The 24,765-nt window shown below is 37.6% G+C and overlaps 1 protein-coding gene across 6 annotated transcripts in view; it reads right to left on the bottom strand.

The window, feature by feature from the left end:
- The window catches only part of LOC121329371 (RNA-binding protein 47-like), a 42,169-nt gene extending 17,766 nt beyond the window's left edge, over nt 1-24,403 (bottom strand). For 3 of the 6 annotated variants that reach the window (XM_041275001.1, XM_041274960.1, XM_041274952.1), the window contains exon 1: nt 22,616-22,639. In XM_041275001.1, coding sequence (XP_041130935.1) covers nt 22,616-22,623 — 8 coding nt within the window. In that variant the 5' untranslated portion in view covers nt 22,624-22,639. Of the gene's footprint in view, nt 1-21,344; nt 21,429-22,615; nt 22,640-22,961; nt 23,165-24,005; nt 24,166-24,314 lie in introns of those variants that run through there. The other 3 variants (XM_041274983.1, XM_041274967.1, XM_041274993.1) reach the window with 3 other exon arrangements.
- Nucleotides 24,404-24,765: the final 362 nt, after the last annotated feature.

Raw genomic sequence — 24,765 nt, forward strand, 5'->3', positions numbered from 1 at the left:
AACAAGGTTTTGAGGATCCACGATATTAAGTCTGTAGAACCTAGTGAAGGTTCCACAGTAAAGCCCACACCTCTGCATTGCAAATATCCTTGACAGATTCACCGTGGAATAAAGCCCATGAAGTTGCCATGCCCCTTGAATGTGTCTGCTATCCATTTGGACAGCCTCTGTTTAGACAGGGCTTGGCCATGGGATTTAGTCCCATAGCAGACAATAGTTTGAACTGCCTCCAACTGTTCATCCTGTCAACATAGTACACCAGGGCCTGCACTGGGCAGAGTGTATGGAGCGGTCACTCTCTGTCAGACTAGAAAGGAGGCGGATGGAAGCCTCCAGTTCCACAGACTAGTTGACTTGGAATGCCAAGATCATCTTCGGCAAAAAGGCAGGATTTGTAAGGAGCATAATCTTTGTCCTGGCATCTGTAAAAATTAAGCAGGCTTTCGCAATGGAGAATGCCTGCACCTCACTCACCTGCTTTGCGTAGGTGATAGGTGATATTTGAGTGACAAATATTTCAGCTCAGCTGAATGCATTGGGCTCAAATGGAGATTTCATGAGTGCATTAAGCACCATGTTTAATCTCCAGCGAGGAACAATATCCTTCGTAGGCAGCCAATGCCACCAAGCCCCTTTCAAAAACTACCCCTCCAGGAAGTGAGCTCCTGGGTCAATTTTGACATGGGAAGCCAAAATGGCTGCCAGATAGTCCTGTAACGTGGAGGGGGATTTCCTCTTATCAAAAAGGTCCTGCAGAAATTGCAGTATAACTGCCATGGGACCGGTTGTGGGGTCAAACCCATGAGGCAGACACCACGTCTAAAAAACACCTTGTACCATTACTGGGAACAAGGGTACATACAGGGCAGGCAACATCACACGTTCATGCAGCAATTCTGCAAGCAGTGCTCCTTGGAGGGAAACAGCTACCCAGAGCTTCTCCATCTGCTCTGAGTCCGCCGATCACTTGGAACAGCGACTCTTCATCTTCTTCCTCGGTGAAGGAAAAGATATCACCACTCATCGTTTCCACTACAGGAACTGTCTTTTGCACCACGAGCACTAAAATCACGCACTGTCAGAATTGGGTCTGTGTTTTGTGTTTTGTGTTGGTGAAAGGACTGGACTTTGGGTTACGGGTCAAACCCGTGGGATTATAATCAGAAGTGATACACGCCTCTGTACCACTTCCAACATTATTATTATTTGCAGGTTTGCTATAAGGCTCTGGACATTGAATTAATTTAATAAACACCCTTGCACCTGTACATCATCGTTTGTGTCATTTATCCACTCACCTGCATGTATTCACCACTTTGCCACACACCACAATGAAGCTTGTATCCTTCTGAACTATTATACTCTGTAAGAAATCATTTTCGTAAATTAGATCAAAATAAATTACTTATCTGAGTCGCTTTTAATACTGACTGTTGTATGTGTTTGTGATTTTACTTGTAAAGTGCACTACATAATATTGTGAACAAAACCCAATTGATCCATTGTTAAAAGTAGGCTACATTTTGCTAACATCTGCAATGCCTGACATACCATCCAGCAGGTCTAGAGTGCCCTGCTTATTTCTGGATAATGATTAAAGACTAATGAGAGCAGGGCAACCCTCAGCTTGGGCCACCAGAGTACAGGCTTGTGTTGGTCCCCTCTGTACTGAAAGTTCAAGCTTTGTAGCTGTACTTGTATCTTGCAACCTTGTACACTGAGATACTGAAAAACAAAGTGGACCAAAGGGCATCCAAAGCGACTTTTTTTTTTTTTACAATGAAACTTCCTGAAACCAAGACTTTTTGTTTTCAAAGTAAAATGGACACCAGCAATAGAACAATTATGTGCCTTTATATTAATATAGCTTATTATCTTTACTTTTGTAAATCTGATTTTAAAACATGGTCCAATGCTATGCTCAAGCACACGCATTTTAAAACAAGTCTCCTGTTTGCCCAAGCTTTAGGGAAGCTCTTCTTTTATTACTGTGTCAGTATAGAAAGGAAAGGATGTTGACACTGAAAAATGACGGCACTGAGAGTCCCCAAAGGCATGCCAAGGACTCTGTGGAGTCCTGCAGCTTATCTTACTTTCTCCCCAATAGCATTGTTGTTCAACTGTAACTGTGTAACGGCTGCTAAGTAATTCAAACAGCCAAACCCTGCATTGAATATGTTTTTGTACAGGTTTGTGAACTAAAAACTAATTTTAAAATGGACTGTGGAGTTCATTATTTCTACGAAATATACTGGTGTTTGTAAATTGTCTAATACATACTTTATTTCTGGTACAATTAGTTTTTTTTCTAACCTCAAGCAGCATTTAAGACCTGCATTTTTGACATTAAAGGCTAGTTTAAAACCTTACTTTACTAAGATCATATCACAGCTCCACATTCTGATGGGGAACACTGTATCTAACCCCTAGGTTATCCCTACCTCCTAACCCCAACCCCAAACACTAACCCTAACCCTAACCCTACCCCAACCCCAAGCACCTTTTTATACTCACTACTAAATTATATCTTGAGTTACAACAGTAACCATCAACCTGCCCCTAATTCAATAAATACAGTCATTGACAGAACATTTTGGAAGTTAAAGGTGTATGTATGTATGTACCATACTGTATGCATGTACAGTATGTATGTATGTGTTAGTTTGTGTTTCCCCATATTAATAAAAAACAACATACAGAACATTAAATTAATCTAAACATCCCAACATGTATATTTTTCATTCAGATAAATCTGATAGCGAGTTTTAGCACAATTGCTGAGTCATCTTTTTTCCTGATAGTTTCCTGCTGTTCTCTAGCAATCATCACACCTTGTATGCATTCCATCCGTATTATTGCTGCGAAGGGTCAAAGATTGCCACAGTCATTGGTTTGTGATGGGCAAAGTTTTGCTGACGATGGGCACAAACTTGAGTTTACCTTGAGGCCAGGTTAAATCCTTTATCCTGGGCCTATTAACTTGGCTGGTAAATCTTTAAACTGGATGATTGAAATAACCTTGCACTTTACCAGTCTTCCCATTGTTATTGTTAACATAAACAATTACTGTATTTTGCTGTTCTCTTGTTTTTATATTTCAGAGAGGGTTTCTAAGCGAATACTTTGTGTGTTTTCGATTTAGGCTGCGGAAATAAAATGCCAGCCTTCAAAGTGCTACTTCAAAATAACACTGACTTGTTTTTAAGGGACTGCAGGACTCAAGATTTACCTGCTTACACCAATAGACGTAACATGTAATTGAAATACTGACACCTTATCAATGGGGAGAACAACACCCGGCTTTGCTTTGTTCTAAAAGTAATGAGATAAGTGCTTCGAATCACGTCTGCTATAAATTATTTACTCGGAGATGCAATGAATAGACTAGTTCCTCTACACAGTCTAGAATAAAAGGATACATATAGGCATATATATATATATATATATATATATATATATATATATATATATATATATATATATATATATGTGACACAATTGAGACATGGATTGTGTGTGTGTGTGTGCCATTCAGAGGGTAAATGGGCAAGACAAAAGATTTAAGTGCCTTTGAACGGGGTATGGTAGTAGGTGCCAGGCGCGCCGGTTTGAGTGTGTCAAGAACTGCAACGCTGCTGGGTTTTTCACGCTCAACAGTTTCCCATGTGTATCAAGGATGATCCACCACCCAAAGGACATCCAGCCAACTGCAGGCCAGTGGTCAAAAACAGCTCATTGATGAAAGAGGCCAAAGGAGGCTGACACAAATTGTGCAGAGCAACAGATGGGCTACAGTTAGTCAACTGATAGTCCAGTACAACATTGGTGCCGAACGACCCATAAAAAAATGCTTGTCATACCTTGACACGAATGGGGTATGGCAGCCGACGACCTAACAGAGTTCCACTTCTTTCAGCAAAACTCAACAAACTGCGGTGACTGTGGGCTAAGGAATGAAAACACTGGACACTGGAGGATTGATAAAACATTGCCTGGTCTGATGAATCCTGGTTCCTGCTGTTTCACGCTAATGGGAGGACTAGATTATGGAGAAAACCACATGAGTACATGCATCCATCATGCCGCGTGTCAACATTGCAGGCTGGTGGTGGTGGTGTGATGGTGTGGGGTGTGTTTTCATGGCACACATTGGGCTATTGATAAAAGTGGAGCAACGTTTGATTGCACAGGATATCTGAACATCACTGCCAATCAGGTGCATCCCTTCATGGCAACAGTGTATCCATCTGCTAATGGATTTTTTCAGCAGGATAATGCCCCATGCCACAAGGCTAGGATTGTCCAGGAATGGTTCCATGAACATGACAATAAATTCAGCTTACTGCAGTGGCCTGCCCAGTCACCAGATCTCAATCCAATTGAGCATCTGTGGGATGAGATGGAGCTAGCTATCGTCCATGCCCCAACAAATTGAGGCTGTTCTGAGGGCAAAAGGGGGTGCAACTCAATATTAGGAAGGTGTTCCTAATGTTTTGTACACTTAGTGTATATACCACTTATAATCTGTATTGGTTTAAAATGTACATTTCGGAAAATGAAACACTTTGGTTATCTTTGAGCTCTAGCTCGGTACTGGAAATTGATCTTTGCATTTAAGTTCTTTTTAACTGGATACTGTCTTAACCATTGTACAGAATGAGCACATCTATATTTATACACTTTATAGGGTTTATTCCTTCTCTCAGCAATACACTTATCCTTGTTTAAGATGACATAATGATGAGGAACAACATTAGAATATCATGTGACCAACAGAATTACACCTAACAAAATCAATCCACACATATTAACCCTTTTGCAGATCTATTAGCTGCATAGGTTTGAAATGTGTAGTTTTAAAATGAACACCTGTAAAGGACACACAATGATTTTAGTATAACTGCAATGTAAGCACTAATACGTTAAAATAAACTATCACTTCCTATGCCTCATACTTGGATCTTTTTGCACTTCCTGGGTAATTTCACCTCAGCAGTGTCTTCTGGGTCAAAGCATGTTACTGGCTGAAAGCAGGTCAGTCAATAGGGAATACAGCTGATTGGTTATTGCCAGGCAAGAACCCCATGAAGGGGTGGGGACAATTTTACTCTCAGGGTGAAATGACAAAGTAAAAGACGTAAAGCATAGCTTGTGAACTTTAGTTTCCTTTATCCTAGTGAAAGATATCAGGTTTTGAAATGAAAATACATGATTTCACAATTATTTATATCTTAAACCTTGGTCCCAGGTCTTGGGGAGCTTGGATAAACTTTTCCCATCAGAATATGGAGACCCCATTTTTATAGTTAGTGAAGGCCTTAGAATGTGAACAAATAGAGTTACTCACATAGCCTTGAAATGTTTTAAACATAATGCATTCATTAATTATTCATTTGCATATTTTGGTTTTATGTAATCATAAACAAATACTAATTTATGACTCTATGTTGTATAGTTGTATAGTTTTATGAAAACAGTATTGAAGTGTTTTGTAAAATACTGTAGCGTTATCATTAATAACCTTTCACAATATTATATTGACACATATGAATGAAACTTCTCCTGGATAAGTTTCATTTCCCTGGCATGGAGTTTCATTTCTGGTTGGGGATTTCTTTGGGCTACCTCAGCCTTGACAAGCTTTCATTATTTTTTGTCGAGATGCTTATTAAAGTTTAACATTATCTTTCTTAATACTGCAATGACCTCTAAAAACTGTAACCTAGTTAACTGGTCAAAACAATTATTTAATAATTCTACCCCTATTGTTAAAAATCTTCACTTATTGCATTTTTTAATTTGCTGATCCATATTCTTTAAAGCAGGTCTCATTCAAATTGAACTCTACAAATAAACTTTATTTTATTCGTCAAAACAGAAATTGAGCAACTCATTCTTCAAATAACTTGTGAGTAAAGTCTTTGTGAATAAGGCCCATCTCTTATTTGACACAATTGAAAAGAAAAATAAGCTTTTGACAAAACATCTTTTAATATCAGTGAAACAGATCAAAACATCACAAATTCAGATGCCTGTGTTGTCTAACACAGAATGTTGGCAGCAGAGGGACTTCTCTCCACTCCTGCATTCTTCATTTGAAAGCAGAGTGAGTCCCACCTCTTACTCACCTACCAGTTCAACCAGAAATCTCATCTACCCACTCTCTTTTAATACAGTCAGCACAACACATTGTATAAAGAGATCCCAGCACAGGTGCTCCATCTCATTTACAGTAGAGAACTGGTTCTATCCAGTTTTACCTCAAGAGATAGAAATAGGGGGTGAAGTGAGAGAGAGAACGTTATTTAAATAGAATTCAAAGACTCGATCTGCTGGTTCATATAATAACAATGGGTGTTCTGGTATCAGTAGTCATTTAAGGTAGCTATCATCATTTGCATTATGAAACTCAACTGTGGCATTGATGACAATAAAAACATACAAGTCAAGTTACACATGCAAGCTGTTCACATTTTCCTGTACAGTTTCCGCCTCTTCATTCAGAGGTAATCTGCACGCACCTTCATAATCTTTATGCCTTTTCCACAGGCTGCTACAATACAGTATGCAATGTAACTCATTGTTCTCATGAGGGATTATGTTTTGTGACTTTATCAAAGACAAGCCCAACTCCCACACAATCAGACAATTTGTCAGCTGACTGGCATTACTGCTGGGTCAACTGACTAAGTCATTGTGTCTCTAGGTCACAAACGTTTCTACTTAGTTAACTGTAAATACACTAACTGGCCAAAAATTGAGTGATCAGCTACCAAAGCTGACAATGTGCAATTACCAGCACATTGTCTGAGTGAAAACTGGTGTGCCTTGTCCAGTGTTGACAGTTCCTGTGATTTTGGCCAGTGAAGCATGTCTTTTGCTTGTCACAATAAGTTCCTCATGTGCAGACTCAATCCGTCATCACATGTTCACCACCAGATCTGTACTTCTCTGTGGTGATTTTCTGCAAACGCTGACGTTAATTTTTTTATTTTTTATTTTTTTTATATTAGTGTGCCCAATTATTTTACATCTGATTTTCTTCTCAATTTAGAATGTCCAAGAACCCTAGCAATTAAGAACCCTAGCAATTAAGAATTTTGATAATCCTACTCAGGCTCTTGCGGAATTAAATTCACAAAGTACACCTTTCTTGAGAGATTTAAATGAAAGGAATTGCCAATGGGTAGCCAATGGCCCTGCAATGATTAAAAGATAAGTGCTGACATTTCTACACAATGACAGGCTCGCTGGTTTTGAGAGCCGGTGGTATTGTTTGGGCTCCAGGGTTTACAAAGCCTGTTTTAGATTGCTTTGAAAGATTGGGACAATGGTAATAGTATGTGGGGCTATTCAATTACTCTACATATTACCACCAAGATAACTCAAATATGTATACCAAGGCTAAGACAATCAAACATCTAATGGTGCAATTATCTTCAGGGTTTTTTTTGTCTGTAAAAACATGCCACTTTTAAAGGATGGGGTATATAGGTCAACTGATACCTGTTGAGTTCTATTTCTTACACTTTCTCCCCCCTCAAGCCCTATAATCAAACGCCCTTCAAACCCATGGCTGCTGGTAAATGTTTTACAAGATAAAACAATTCCCAGTCGCACCCTCAGAGCAAACACTACTGAGAGAGCAAGGTGTGCGCGCACATACACACACACACACACACACACACACACACACACACACACGCACGCACGCACGCACACACACACACATAGTACAACAAAGCAACTTCTCACCCATTTAAAACAACACAGGGGGTTTACCACACAAAAAAAAACACAAACAATGACGCTTTCAATGACACTTTTGCTATTTCTGTGACCTGAAAACAAATCTAGCCTGTTCTGCACCTGATTATCTAAAAACATGTACGATTCTGAATGTCAAAAGGTACAAAGTTACACCATATCTACTTTAACATTTTTAACTGTGTATTTTTATATTTTACAGAACAATATCAAAAATACATCTTTTAAATCAGATTAAAATCTGGAGTTATAATTTGAGATTAAAAACCAGATGCATTCTGGAATTATACCCCATACGCAGTAAAAACAAAACCAGAAAGTGATAAACAATAATGAAACTCATTGTAAAGTTTCTTTCTTTATATTACACGCAACAACAGAGAGGCAGCATAAATATTATCTCATGTCATTGGTATTGCACCTCTATCCAGTCATCAACCCTAAGGAACAAGAGAAATTCTAAAATGAGCCTGTGCTGACAGGGTTGTGACATGTAGGGGAATCTTCCTGTCAGTCTCTGGAACCCACCCCACCTTCCAGGGTGCTGAGGTACTAACCTGTTTACACAGTGAGAAGGGGGTGGAGCAACCTCCCTACCTCATATCTGTGAAGGATTTAACCAGTCTATTTCCAACTCCTAATGGAAAGCAATGACAATCTTCTAGTTTAGCATTGAGCATTGTATTCCAATTCTTTTATACATTGCTGTCTACAAAGACACCCCGGGTGGGGTTTTTAAGAAATGATAGCCTTTTGTAAAGAAAAATACCTTTAAATTCAGAACTAGTGTCTAGTGTCAACCAAACAGCTCCAGGGTAGACAAACCATAATATAGCCAATGAATGAATGCAACTGTACATGTAACCATATAGAAACCTAGGAAAAGGCATTCATCAATACTAAGTACTGTACTTTAATGCAACCAAACAAGGCCGCATAATTAACGTTTACTTGCTGCTTGCTTACTTTCTCGTCTCTATAACAAGAGCGATGTGGAAGTGAAAAAGAAGGTTGAGGGCTGCTGCTTTTTACATGAAAGCAATACTTCAGCTGTTGGTTGGGTACTTCTTTGTAAATGAATAAAATATTTATTCAGTTCTGCTCACTGCTTCATCTTTAACCAAACCTTCAGGTTAGCTTTGTGTCACATAATAGCAGTTGCTTTTAAACTATATAAGAGAACATATGCTAAATATATTGATCAGATAGTATCAATACATTTGTATACGGTAATCTACATGTAAAATGTAGTTCTACCGTCAAAATGCTTAATTGACACCTGGAGAAAACTTTATTCCTCTGTCTGTTTGCGATTTGAAATGCTCAATTTAAAGTCGCCTCAACTCTATTTAAATTCACTAGAAGTCAAATGGTCCAGGAACATCCATGATTCCTGGAGAATCTACGCAAAAACCCAATCCTAACCTTATCCGGCCCGTCACAGAGACATATCATTCTCTGTACAACAGGTGCTATTCAAAGTGTTGAGGTGTCCTGAGCATTATGTAGCAGGAGAAGCTCAACATGGCTACTCCAGTCCTGCTTTCAGACAATACCAAGCTATTGAATCCTGGAGACCAGGCCCAGCCTGGCTAGTCTCCTGGCATCATCAGGCACGCGGAGAGGTGAATTCCTTAATCCACGGGCGCCTGAAGGCAACTACAGCTCTCCCAGTGAGTACCAATTCAAACCTGAACCAGCGAGCTCCCTATTGCATGATTCACCCTGCACACAAATGAAACAAACATTGTTGCATTGGTATTCACTGAAGCAGAAAAGCAATTTGGAGGAAAGTACTCTGTAATGAAGAGTAGATTTTAATAAAAACCTACACTATTTTGCTGTTTGGGATGCAGTGTACTGTAATGATAATCTCATACTCTGCATGTATTATTATATCAATGTATCATTTCACTGTAACGAATAGGCATAGACAACAATAGGCATCTGGCTTCTGGGTTTATTAAAAAACATTATTGTTGTACAGTTAATAAAAGAGTCCCTAACGTTTGCCAACTGTATGGTACAGTGAAATGCAACAATAAGGATGATAGATTTGGGGGAATTTCCATAAGACTATCCATTGCAATAACACACATTAATTCACCTATATTTTCAAAAACGGTTATGAAACTGCAATAAGGAACCATGGTTGCTGATGTTTAGTTTCTATATAACGCAGTGTGATATGATTTTGTTAAATGGGAACACTAGTTCAGTACTCTGCATATCATCTCTTTATCTTTAAATGCAGGGATCAATGTTACTGTCAATGTTAGGCATTGCTCCATTTGTAAACACACACACACAAAGACGCACGCACGCACGCACGCACGCACGCACGCACATGCATGCATTCATTTACTACTTGAGCCCATGGAAAATATTAACGGTGCAAAATCTTACAAGGAAGCTTATCTTAAATACATACAGCTATGGCCAAAAGTTTAGCATCACCTAAAATTTTAAGATTGAGACATCATTTTAATCTCTTATTTAACATCATGTAATCAAAGAAATTACAAAATGATAACGCAAAAGTCTACTGGAAGCCATAATAGTAGCACGGTATTTCATGCTAGATTTTGTCAGTTTTTCGTTAAGTATATGGAAAACTACAAAGCAGCACGTCTAATTCAGTATGTTAGAGTAACAGTGTTCAGCAGGTTGCCATTTGACAACATTTGGGACTGATTTCAAGCTCGATCTACTTGCGATTCAAAAGGCATGAGCGCCTATTAAATTATGATGCTTTAGTACTCTGCCCACCATCTCAGGCACCGTATAAAGGGCTGTAACTGTGTATCATTTTTGAGCCTTCATAGAGGGGGTCTACATTAAGTTGTGTCCCACTGTATGTAAGCTAACCTCCACCCTGGTTCAAAATTTTGATTTTATGGGAGATTTACATGTTTTTTTGTTTTTTTTCTGAAGCCCACTGTTCCTTGACAGTTTTTATGACACCAATAACTCCAACCTACAATTACAGCTATCACAAAATCTCAATTGGTCGTAAAGTCCTTTATTTTTAACTGCAATGTAACAAAAAGCCAAGTTTCTGCTTGGACCTTTGTACTGAAATCCTGTTTTTGTTGTCTCTGTTTGTCACACACACCACTGTTCACTGTTCACAACAGTGGAGGGTGTGGTAGGATGGATTTACAGTAGGTAAAATGTGTGTTTGTTTAAGACTTAGCACAAAAACCAATGGAAAATCACTGAACAATGGAAACCAGATTGTACAAATGAATAACCAGCTAGCAGTATCATATAATCATGTAACATGTACTATAGTATATATTCTGTGTTCTAATGCATTATTACACATTTTACCTTTCTGTGCTCTTCATATTATCAAAGACCTTGAAAGTCCATGACTTGATGCAGCATTACTGCACTAATTTATTTTCTACATGCACTGTAGATCTACAGTGTAGACAATAGGTATGAACCTTACCTAAATATTATTGCCTTGTCATTATGGTTATTATTGATCATCAGCTTATGATCGTGTGCACCTGTGCTTGTCTTTGCTGCGTAACTGGCTGCACCTAAAAGAGTGTGAAGTCCAAAAGGTTCTGATCACCTCTCAATATTCAAAGTCCGTTTGTACTCTGCATTCCCTGAAGTCACCCCTGTTGTAAATACCTGGTGAGAACATTTAAAAGGCAGATCTGAAGCAAGTAATACATTTGGGCTTAATCTTTAGCGCTTTATCTCATTTTATTGCCTGTCCTCAATTTGTATGCCTTGATGACAGCAACTGAAAAGAATCTCACAGCAAAGAATTTGAATTAATGTGATTGTTTCCTGAGTCAACTCTGTATATAAACATTGAAGCTAGGGAAGGGGTTTGGGGTTTGGGGTTATTCTGTCAATAAAGGATATTTCTTTATTGATTCACTGGATTTCATTTATCAAGGGATGTTTGGTGTTCTACAACTATTTACTTTCTTAAAGGCCTCAAAGCATTCCATCTCTTTTCATCCTATCCATAAACTACTCTGAAATCAGGCTATTCACCCTTTTCCACTTTACTGGGCATATGAAAGCCAGCCTCATTGTTGACAGCCAGCAGCAAGCTAAAAAGGAAACCTAAGGGACACATATAAAAGACCAAAAGTTAAAGTAACTACAGAAATGTCCTGTACAATCAAATATGCTAGAAAAGTCTGATAACCCACAAACATTTTCATTTTTTTTTTTTTTAAATAAATGTTTTTGCTTGATATTATGAAGAAATGATAGGTAATCTTAAAACGCCAAGTTGCTGTTGAAGTGAAGTAATTATATGAAGTGAAGTAATTATCTGTCGTGGTTTAGAAATGCACAGTGATGGCAGCTGATATCACAGTCTTTCATAGGGTACAGTATATGGGGTCGTTAGCTACATGTAAACGATAATTCAAAGCCTAGTGGATTTCTATTATAAAGCCTTTGTGAGTTGAGCCTCTGATATCAGGAACGACTGACATTTTAAACAAATCATTTGGAGCGGAAAGACAAAACTTACTGTCAGTTTTGCATTCATTACTGGCCACAGGTACTGATCCCCTAAGATACACTCCACATGCAAAGTACACGGCCTTGGCAGTCTGCGCAGGTCAATTCAACTCTTTAGTGTATCAGCTGCACTCTTAACAGGCAACGTTGGGTGCTACACTGCTGCCATTGTAAGGATAATGCACTGGTGGAACCACGTTTAGAATTATTTATAAAATATATATACATCACTTTGAGGATTTGGAGAAAGTCCTGAGAAAAGCAACTTGATCCCATTGCTAAAAGGTATGAAGAGATATAGCCCAGAACAAAGAAGGGTTAACTTGATACAAGCTTGTTCAAATCTTAAAATTAGTCGACAAATTTAACGCTGGAGGACAAAGCTGGAAAATAATGTGGAGTTCAATGAGCCATACAGTATAGGGTTTGAAAGAGCCATCAGCTGGCCTGGGCAGCGGTGCTATTGAGTTTAGTTTTACACACCGTCTCTTTGAGTACATTGAAAGACAAATCTGTACTGTACCGAAACTATGTGAAATATTTGTTTCATCATTTTTTTTCACAAAGTGGATCAGTAGGATATAGACATGAAGCATACACAAATGCAAATGCATATTCACATATTGAAATGTTATGTAAGGGCTATGGACAAATCTCTATGTGTGCATATTAAAACCTACAAGCAGTTCGTTAGTGTTAAAAGACATATATGGAAGTGAAGTGAAAGTGTCAGTTGAGCTGTGTTTGCTGAGGGAGAATGGTTCCTCTCACCACAGAACAATTTGTCATCTATCTGCTGACAACAGCTACACTTGATACAGTGATATTTTCTGATAGAAAGCATTCCCTATCATTCATTAGAATCGGGGACATTACAATTGTTTTCCAGTTAATTAATTACAGTTAATACTAAATAAGTTTCAGTTCACTGAAAGCTGAGTCTATCTTAACGTTCAGTAGCAGGTGTCTAGCACCCTGAACACCTCCTGCTCACAAGGGCAGTATCACCTTTTTTGAGAGTTTCATGCCAACACTTGGCAGATCTCTGGTCTCTGAAAGCATTGGCTGTAGGAACGCCAGATTAAAATCCATTATAAAAGAAGGAACACAGAACAAAAATGTTTTATTCCTGCATGGATTGCTTTACAGGAGATGGGGATGACCCGTTAACATGCAGGTTAGTTGTGCCACTGTTTAAGATTAGGCTTGTCTTTCGCTTTCTTTGCCTCCTACTTCTTCAAGAAGCATTGTGACAATGATTCTAATCATTATGTAACATGCAGCACATTATAACTTATTCTGCTAGCATATTAAATGCTTGTATTGGGTGATTATAATTACAGTAGACATGGCAATGCTGCTTAAGACAAAAAAACTAAAGCCTACCTCCAGCAGTAGAATGGGCAGCTGACATCCACACGTTTTATTTAATGAACTACTTAATAAAGGCACACAATGTCTCAAAGAGGAATCACAATAACACAAAAAGCCACAGAGTTTGTATTGTGCTGTAACAGTAAAATATCTGGATGGATTCAGAGAAACAAAACTGCCACCTTACTGCTGATTATTGTCTTTATCTCTACCCAGTTTTGCTGGTAGTAACATGGCACTGTGATGCTGCTGCTTTTTTGAAACTGAAATGAGTTTCTGAGGTTGACTGTCACTTTTCTAGTTCTGATAGGGTTACCGAATGAGTAAAACACAGAAAATGATTATTATGTGAAACAAAGATACCAACAATTGTTTTCCTGGGATGGTATGCTTTGCTGAAATACACAACTCACATTTCTCACTAGCATGTTTGTTTTCCATGTCCCATGTAGAGCTAGATTAGGTGTCAATCATCACTTTTACAAGGCTTTACTATCTTAGCTCTCCACACCTCTTGGCCCTCTGTGAACAAATAAGGAACCTGGATTGCTGGCACAAATTCCCTATTGCAAACCTTGGGATAGTCACTGCACAAATACTTTGACTAAAACCCAGCTACTGTACACATCTGACTTAGCTTTAACAAAATCTATTTTTGGCATTTTGTTTATCAATAGAAGTATCAATGCACTTTTTTTTCTGGAAAGAAGGTGAAATATGAATCCACTCATCAGAATGTAGAGGGAGGCATGATGGCATTTCACATGATGTAGGTGTGCCACACCCGGGCAACCCCGTGGGTGAGAAGTGAATGATTGTCTAACTATATTGCCTCACCAAAGACTACAGGATCTTCAGAAAGTGATGGATCGTGGGTCTTTACTACTGAATTTAAAGCAGTTCTAAGTAAATGTAACACTCAGTATGATTATAAAACACTAAAGAAATTGTGAAATTTTGTTTCTTTTAGTATTGCTAAGTACAGTACCCTAGCATTGGATGTTTTATAGTTCTGTTGATTATAAAACAATAAGAAACACAGAGCAAAGTCCTGTTAGACCTTGCATGACATAATACCTAATACACACTCTGCTTCCCTATCAGAAAGGCCTGGTACAGTAAACACCGATCACTTTCCTTTTGCTTAAAGTACTATGGTATTTTTAATTAAGTCATTGCATGCACATAAGTATACACCATTGCAAACACCAAAACAGTACTGTTAAGATAACAACAAACATGATCAAGATTTGTTCAACGGCTTGCAATCAGTTCTTGTATACCAACTGGGAACAGAAACTCCCCTTATCGAATACTATAGAGGGATAATAAAGCCACATTTTAAAAGCAGTTTAATTGGTTTAGTCTATGTACAGAACATAAATCTAACTAACCAAGTAAAATCGAAAATGACAAATAGCTATTTTATTCAAACACACTTGGTAACATTTTAAGAAACGAAACCTATCTAGTGCTGAAAATGAACTGATACATTGTAAATAAAAGCACAAATGTGCCTCGTTTTTAAATATAAAAGGGCATGATTTAATTTTGCCTCTGCATATCAGGAAGACCTGGGTTTCAACAGTCAGGTATATAATTTGGATCAAATGACAAAATAATATAATTCAATGTCTCTTAAGAACTGTTAGGTCTGGACACTTAACACAAAACTAGCACTATTAGTAGCCACTAATTCACCAATCCCTAACAGCCAAGTGACATTATTCAAATTTGAGAAAGCAACACTAATTCATACATTACAGTGTTAATTCATGTGATTGGACTCATTAAAACATGTAGGCCAAACAAGTGCTTGTTTGTTAAAACCTTGATGGCTAAGAGGATTAGGAGCCTCCACAACAGTGAAAGAATGTACAGCTAAATGAGTGTGTGCTGCTGAGATGGGAATTGAATGTATCTCACACCGGGGGCACTGGCAGACTTCCCTGGCCCACAAGGGAAAAGGGCAGAAGTCTGGAAAAAGTGCCTCAGAATGAAAAGCATCAGTTTCATTTTTCTTTAGTTGCAGGCAATTGCATATATCTATGCATCAAGTACTAACACAGCGTAAATGATTTAAATGACAAATCAACAAAACATAAAAAAACCTGTTTAGTTTTACAAATGAATGATGAAATGAATTTCTAATCATTCCTATTTAATTTACCATGTCATTTTGAGAACAAAGTGGCATTGACATTCTTCATTTAAACCCTTACAATTAGACTGAATTCACATGTAACAATCAAATAGCATGTACAAACTGTATGGTATCTGCGAAAAACGTTTGCATCCACATATAAGATGTTTAGTTTATATGTTTAGTTTCATTACATTTATTTAGCACAAACACACTGTTCTGATCCCACCGTTGCCCCTTGCCATTCCTAACAGCTTGGGATTGGGTGCAGTAAAATGGTCAATAAAAAAACTGGATTAAAATGGAACATGTTTTAGGAATCTGGGGACCGACTGTACTCACAAAGTTATAACTCTTTATATCAAGACTATGTTCATTAATAAATAAATAAAAACTCATGAAAGTGTTCTAGACCACTGTTGGCTTCTTTAACAAAGATCCGGAAAAGTAAAAACAGAATATTTATTTAAAGTATTTAAATAACTTATGAGTTGATGTTTTCTCAATACCCTTCTAAAAATGTCCCATAGTAAAAGCATGTCAAAGTGTAATAAAGCATAGTGAAAGCATGGTAAAGCATAGGCAAGCATTGTAGCCCAGAGAGGTATGGTAAAGCATATACAAAAAAAAACTAAAAAAACATGACAAACCTATATGTGCACATTTATCATGATACAGTTTTATGAGAGAAAAGCATTATGTATTTTATTGGAACAAACACAATGTGGATTCCTGTGAAAAAAAAGTAAAAATGCCGGGAGCTGCCTATTAGGAAACTACCTTCTATTGGCTATGTGCAGTTTTTGGGGAATCTTATATGGTCTCCAGCACATGTGAGAACCCAAAGTTCCACAAGTTAAAAATCCAATCATGTTTTTGGCCACCTGTTTCTAAGAGAAAGCCTCAGTGTGGATGACATTCCTGTGTATTACGCATAGCAGAGTGGGGTGACAGGGATAAAGAGATTATAAACAATTCCTCCTAACTCTAAAACTATGAGAAGGACATAGACTTAGATAGCTTTTAGAGTTAAATGGTTCAATATTTCATTGAAGAAACATGAGAAATGCTCTTTGCTGTCTCTTAGTCTGTCCTGATCCCACACAAGACTATCTGATAGAAAGGCAGTAAAATGTGTGCAGCATGCGACCCCAGCCTGCCAATAAATCACTTTCAATAAGCGTTCCTAAGGGTTCAAGGGTTAAGTGTGAACCAGGTGAAACCCAAAAGGTCAAGATGAGCCTCACATGGGACAGTAAATGTCTTTCACGATAGTTTGAATGTTATCATTAATAAATTTAATATAATTAAAAACATTTAAACAAACGGTGACTCTTACTGAAGCCTAAACACAACCTCAAGTATTTTTTACCAATTCATTGCAGTTTCCAGCAGTTTCAAGTGATACCAATCATTGTGGTTTTTAAAAATGACAAAGTCATTACTTTTTTATGTCACTGCTTTGCATAGTCTGTTGCATCTTTGTAATCAAGCTTTAAAATATGGATGAGTTAAGGATCTGTAACAATGGGGAATTCACTAGAAATGTATTTAGACTGCTGGAAGACAAACCAACCTTCGAACAGGAGAAAGAACATTTCTGTGAAACAGAATCAATGCCAAACTTGAATACTCTCCCCTGGTTTATCTTCCTTTTTATTATTTTGATGCACTGTGGTTCACAAGCGTCAAGGTTTTATGCAAAGATGAAAGCTGATTCATTCATATCCTACATTCCTTTTGTGAAAGTAATAATCTGAAACGTCTGCCATGTAAAAAGGAATTCCATAATGTTCCTCAGGAGATAAAATGTACAAAGTTTGTAGCGCTTTGCAATTTAATATGGAAGGGTTGCGCCTCATATAGTTTACTGTGTCACTGACTCCTCCACTCTCTTATGTGCACAAAGATGCCATTGTTTCAGCATGGCTACTGAAAGATGTTGTTGATATTGGCTACTTTTAGATGTATGGTAAGGGTTCTTTCAGTGACACCATCAAGTATGATTAATCCCATTAAAAGCCATCCTCTTTCAGGGGTCTCATTACCCCAGCTCCAGTGTAGAGTGCTTCATCTTCTTATCAACATTTGCTGGCTGACTTCTCTGACGCTATTAGTAAGGACGGAGCTGAAATTGCAAACACTTTCTCACATACTATTAATAAATGCGATTAACGGCTCCCAACTTTCACTTCAAAATGAAACAATGTGATTCCAAAGCAAAAAAATTATCTACAAAAAAAAAGAAAACGCAGAAGGGAAGTGAAATCAAGCATTATAACAGCATTAGTAATCCATACTCGGTGCTCTTATTAAAGTGGATAGCACAGGGGGCAGTTTTGAACTCTAAACTTTTCCCTTAGCACTTCATATCACTGCTACATATTTGTCTATGAATGCTGTTAGCAATGTTTTCATATGCCTTACCTTGGACTGCACTTATTTTGATCTCAGTAGGGAATCCTGCAATTGGTCTTTAGTCTCAGTGGGTATTCTGTATTAAGTCTTTCTATAATTAAATAAATAAATATGCATACACAGCCACTTCAAGATCACAGTTCATTAGAAAATATAGTCATATGGTTCTGTACATGTTCTTTAATGTTTAAACAAACAGATCAAAGCACAATAGGACCCTATATATGTAGCACAGTATTGTCATTTCTAATGTTTTTCCTTTTTTTCTAGTCTACTGCACTGTACTTGGTATGTAGAATGGTATAAAAAATATTACAGCATTATGTCTTATAATAAGGCTACTGTTCTGTCTAGGCCAGTGGTGCACACTGATCATGGAGGGCGGGTGTCCCTGGACGTTTTTATTCCAATTGCACCCTAAAATACTTTATTGGACCTTATTAGAAGCTTAATTGGTCCAATTAACCAATTTAGGGCATGGTTAGAACAAAAACCAGGAGAGACACCGGCCCTCCATGATCTGAGTTGTGTACCACTGGTCTAGGGGTATCACTATAAAAGGTACAGTGAGGGTCATCTCCAAAATGCTGTCATTGGTCACAGCCACCACCAGACCTAGAGGAATCAGGTGTTTTTAAATTTCCCCCTGTCACAAGCAGAAAGAGGTGGTACTGCTTTCATTCATTCACAAACACCCTCTGGCAAAAGACGATACACATGAATGGGTTGTTAATAGTATTTCTTGAAAATAATAACAATTGGACGACATTATTATGCTGTTTACAACCTTCCTGGGGATGGTACAACCAAAATCCTTAAATAATAAAAATGTGATTCACTTCAATACTGCATGCCTAAAGAGACCATTAGCTTTATAAGGGGTGTCCAAAGTTGACCCGTTCACTCCTGGTCTTTGTTCCAACCCTGTTCTAAATTGTTTAATTGAACCAATGTAACCTCCATCCAGACCCTGGAGTAGTTAATTAGATCATTTTACCTGTTAAACCTGGAGTGGAATGACTCTCCAGGACTGTGATTGGACACCCCTGAACTGTGCTAAGACATTGCAAATGCAAACAGTACAGCAGGGTTTCCCAATCCTGGTCCTGGGAACTCACTGTGTCTCCTGGTTTTCATTCCAGCTGAGTTCTCAATTACTTAATTGAACCCTTAATTGAACTAGTTGTTAGCTTAATTAGATCTTTTAAATTGTTTTCAGCTTTTACACAGTTGGAGATTTCAAGTTAACTATACAATTTTATTAGCAACTTGAAATTTATTTAGGAGCTGAGAACAATTGAAAAGGTCTAATTAAGCACCTAATTAGTTAAATTAAGAGTTTAATTAAGTAACTGAGAACTCAATTGGAATTAAAACCAGAATACACAATGGGTCCCCAGGACCAGGACTGGGAAACACAGGACCAGTGTGGAGTCTTAATGAAGCACATATCCAGTGCAGCAGGTAATCCTTCTGGATAATGGATCACAGCGACACAGGAGAGGGCACTTAATCAAGTGGCTAGCATGAGGACCTGCTGCAGAGTATACTAATGCTGTTATGAACAGACAAAAACGAAACACTGAATGTGTTTTTACAGACATAATGCTGTTTCTAAACCTGATTTTCAAGATGTGTTTTACAAATCTAAATAACTAAGATAAGCTGTAAGGTTTATGATTAGATTTTTAAAATGATTATTATGATTGGTCGTCTATCAACCATCAAACATTCATACTTCACTGTATCAGTCGGAGAAACCACACTGGAGCTCAGGTGACTTGAGATCAGTGTGTTTTCTTATCACCTCATTGTGAAATAAAATTAAACATGATGTGTAAACAAGGTAGTGCAAATGTGAGTTTGTTTTTGTTTACCAGGGAGCTATGACCCAATCAAGGACAGTAATGATCATAATTCCTAAAAAAAACAATGTAGTGCTATAGTATATTATAAATGACACAGCTAAAGCACAACATTTTTGATAGTGGTTTTCTTACATTTTTAAACTTGTAACTCTCCTAAGTGTAACTAAAGGTTACCAGAGTTCTACTTTGCCTAATAGAATCTGTTTCCATGACAACATGATTACATGTCATGTTGTTATGTAGTTTTCTAAATCCTTAATCCATTTTTCTAGGTAAAGGTTCTGTATTTCTTTACACATTTTTGAAGTGCTGAATAAACAAATATCACTATAAAAAGAGCACTACAGAGTTCAATTTTAACATCACCCAACAATTACACAACAAGACCTTTAAAACACAATGCTGTTGCCATGGAAACAGCCCTATATAAATCCCAAGGACCAGAGGCCTGTAAAAAATGAAACCTGAACAACGATAAAGATAAGCCCTTCTATAGTGCAAAAAAAAAAAGACAGCAAAGCTCCTAATTACTTAAATTACTCTCAGTGACACATCATTCTTTCAAGTCCTGGTTTTCATTAGCTTACTTAATCTCTCATTGTGGGACACAGACAGTGGGCAATTTGTTCTTAGAAACAAGACCCTCGCTTTGAAATAAAATGAAAGCAAATTCAGTGACATGTTCAGTTAAAACAATGATTCATGAAAGCCAGTTGCCAGTGATTTATTGTGCTTTGAATATAAAAAATCCATATTTATCTTTTGAGTATCCTGCCAAACTACTTTTATCCTTAAAATGACCTAATCAACTTTAATTACCAACTTCAATGACTTGACAAAGTGTTCTTTCAACCAAGGCATCCCAATGCAGTTTGATGCAGGTATGGGCAAACCTGCTTTGATTAGATCTGGACTACTCTGGTGTTTTCACCAATACATTAGAATCTATTGAATTGATCCAAACAGAGATGCATCTAAATCCCAGTTTTCATAGTTATATGCTTTTGTGTAGTAAGCACATTGAAATCCAACAACTAATAATTATATTAAAGATATTCTTTTATACATATAAAGCAACCAACAATCACCATTCAACAGAATCTTTTCAATGCGTTCCTCCAGCACATTACGAAGTCTATAATGTGCAGTCCAACATAACAAAAGCTCTTACAGTAGCAGCAATCTGCAGCCTTCAAATTACCTTTTGAAATATACTTCAGACAAATGAACAGTTTACCATGCAAAATATGCACAGCAAATTTGCAGTTTACCTTGCTTTCCAAATGAGCTCAATGTGTCTTCTGAGCTGCCAGATTCAAGCAACTGTATGCATGCAGCTTTAAGATTGCACTAGCCTTAAAAAAAAAAAAAAAAAAAAACTTTGACAGGTGATTTCAAACTCCCCAGGCAAAAATGTTCTCCTACTCACTCAAGATTCGCCTCCAGAAAACCCCTTTTTTTACATTTTAGATTGTGTACTGAAACTGCTCAAATGTTTATTTTGGAAAATCAACTTTAAGTAAAACTATTATCTTCCTGACTAGTGTCCTAGACTTTTAAATGAAGCTGGTAGCATGTCAAAGGTTAGTGCTTTGGGCTAGAAAGCATCAGATAGGCACTGTCAGATTAATGTAAACTGAAATACTACTAGGTAATAAAGCAAGGTGTAACATAATATCACTTTTCTTTGGGCTAATAAAAAAAATCTACAAAGCTGGTAATTCCCTATTATTTATGTATTAAGCTCTATGAGAAACAAAAAAAGTAGTGTCACTCATTTGTTTTCATGTATATATATATATATATATATATATATATACTATATATAATATATATATATATATAATATATATATATATAATATATATACACACACCGTGTTGGAAGTAAAGGATTTTTTTTTTATATATTTCTTGTGCATTGGTAACATAAAACATGTTCTTCCTCTAAATCTCCTGCTTTTCTAAAGACACAGGCTGGTATTTACTGTAACTCAACAAAGCATGTTAACATTTCCATGTCGACACCAGTCTCTGCATAACACAAGTACTGCCCTTTCACCTTTAAGATTTGGAACCTGCCTCCAACATTACCTAATGTACTGCACGCTCTCCTAAATCTAGAGATGGTATTCAAGGAGAAAAACCAACATCCAACTTGATGTATGGCACAAACAAGAGCAACAAACCTTTTAACAAAGAATGACTGTTGCAATGTATTTATACAAATAGCATTATATAGGCATACAAACAATTAATAGAAACCCAAACCTGTCTCCAGTTGTGCACTAAACCTCGACTCTCGACAAAACCTTTTTAACTACAGTAATTACTACTTTCGTCTTGCTGCTTTACAGTATGTAAAGCACATTGAAGCTTGTGCTTATTACAACAGATTGTCTAACACATTCCTGTATACATTTTCAATACAGTTTGAGTGTTGGTTTAAAAAAAAAAAAAAAAAAAAAGGGATTACTTTGCTATAGACTGTATAGATAGAAAAGTAGCAAGCTGTTTAAAACACAACAAAAAAAGTGACCCACCTGTTCATGATGGGCAAACCAAGAAATGTTGTTCTCGACAAGCACATCAGATCATTTTTTTTACTTTTGAGATGAAATAATTTGTTGTCAGGTGATTACTTGCCAATAATCAACAAATGGTTGGACTGCAGCAGGTCATTTATATTTTACTGCCTTATCTGTTATACAGCAAATGACTCGCTAATCATCCGAGCAGTTAAACTGATAACGTATTTCCCTAGAGCGGTTTCTCTTTTAAATACAGTAACTGCTTTGTAGTCATTCCGTACACACACACACACGGAATACTGCGCTTAAGAAGGACCAACAAGGTAAAGACAGTTGTTCAAATTAAACATGACCTTACCTCTTTAAAGCTTCTGTAGTCAGACATGCATTCATGGGGCTTCCAACACCATTTATTGAGCAAAGCAGAGGCTTTTGGGATAACACAATTGCATCTTCTTATTTTATCAAGGATAAACTAGATGAGGAGTATCCCTCAACTCCCTCAAATACTATTTACTACAAGAGAAGCCTTTTAGACATTGCACTCACCCAAGCAATGCAGAAAAAGGAGCGGGGGGGGGGGGGGGGGGGGGGGGGGGAATTAGTATTAGTTGAGCTAAAATACCTGACTAGCACAAACATAAGCTGCACATTCCACTGTGCTGAAAATGAAGTTCTTAATGCACATTGGCAGAGTGGGGATCAAACTAGTACGCTCGCCTTTTAAAACCTGATGTATTACTCTCCTCAAAATCTGCGTGAAGTGCACTCACGTCCGCCTGGTCATAATAAAGAAAAAGCAATAACGACGACAAACCCAACAAAACAAAACAAAAAAAAAATCCAGCCAGGTTAAAGTAACCCAAACTGTAGTTGTAAATGTAAGTGTGTGGAATCTTGTTTAGTCTCCTCTCTCTTCTTCTGCTTCCTTGTATTTGCCTCACAAGGTTGTCTCTTGTAAACTCCCTGCCTCTAAACTCGCCAAACCAGAATTTTACTCCCAACACCAGCAATTCTAAATTGAAATGTTATCCTGTTCACTGAAGCTTGCCTGGCGCGGGGCCAGGCAAGCATTCCTGTTGTTTTAGGAGTACCGATACCTTTTTACTGTAATACACATTAAAAAAGAGAGAAAAATAATTATAGCTTCTGTGTCCTATCTAATTTCAGAAACACCTTTCTGTAGCAGAAGCACCTGCTTGCTTGCTTGAGGAAGAATCAAGGACACTATTTTTTTTCACAGAAGGAAGTAAGGCAAGATATTAGTTAAGAAAATAGAAGTATAACTCCCTTCTATGATAGCACTGGCAGAATCTGAAGTATCAGGTTAAACCTGGCAGTGAGCAGTCTCCCGAGAGTAGGAAAGCAAGCACGAAAGAAAAAAGCACTGAAATGCTCTCACCTGAAGCAGAACAGGGGCTCAGCATGGAAAAGGTGTGTTGCTATTGGCAACACCTGACTTTCTGGCTACGGCACTCATGACATCACACCAGCAGTGCGGCTAAACCAGGAGTACAAGATGGGTTTGGATTGCACGCCTAACCTCGTGTTTCAGCAGGATTCTGAAAAAAAAAAGACAGAAGTGACGAATCATTTTCTGTTTTAAACAAGAGCCCAGTGGTGCAACCTAAAAAAAATCAACCTTTCTATCAAACTCTCCAGGACCCAACACAGGCTTCCCAAAAACTGGCTCGAGCACTCCATGCATTACCTGTATGTCAAGCGCAGGTCAAGTACAGTGTGTACAGTAAGTCAATAGACAAAGCTAGTTAGACTCGTTTTCTTGCGAGTGTTCAAAACCCTTTTGAAACAGGAAGCTGCTAATTCCTATTTGTGGTGTCATGCAACAGAAAATATAATTAGTCTTCTATATTTAACCCTTAAGAGGACTCATGTCAGGTAGAAATACACTTATGCAATTGTAACTGGAACTGTTGCTTCCAATAACAAATAGCGTAAGGGCCTTATTATTGAACAAACTAGTGGTGTGCAGCTTAAAGGCTATTCCAACAACTTCTGGTTTAACAAACTGGGAATTTACTGTAAAGTGGAAAATTACTGGAAATTCCAGAACGAGAAAAGTCAGTTCCTCACCCCTTGGACTACCCTGACCAGCTGAAAACCAGAGCGATCAACTCTGTCTGCCAGCCTAAAAGCAGTGC

This window comes from Polyodon spathula, chromosome 2 (genome assembly GCF_017654505.1).
Source record: "Polyodon spathula isolate WHYD16114869_AA chromosome 2, ASM1765450v1, whole genome shotgun sequence".
In the NCBI taxonomy this organism is placed as follows: Eukaryota; Metazoa; Chordata; class Actinopteri; order Acipenseriformes; family Polyodontidae; genus Polyodon; species Polyodon spathula.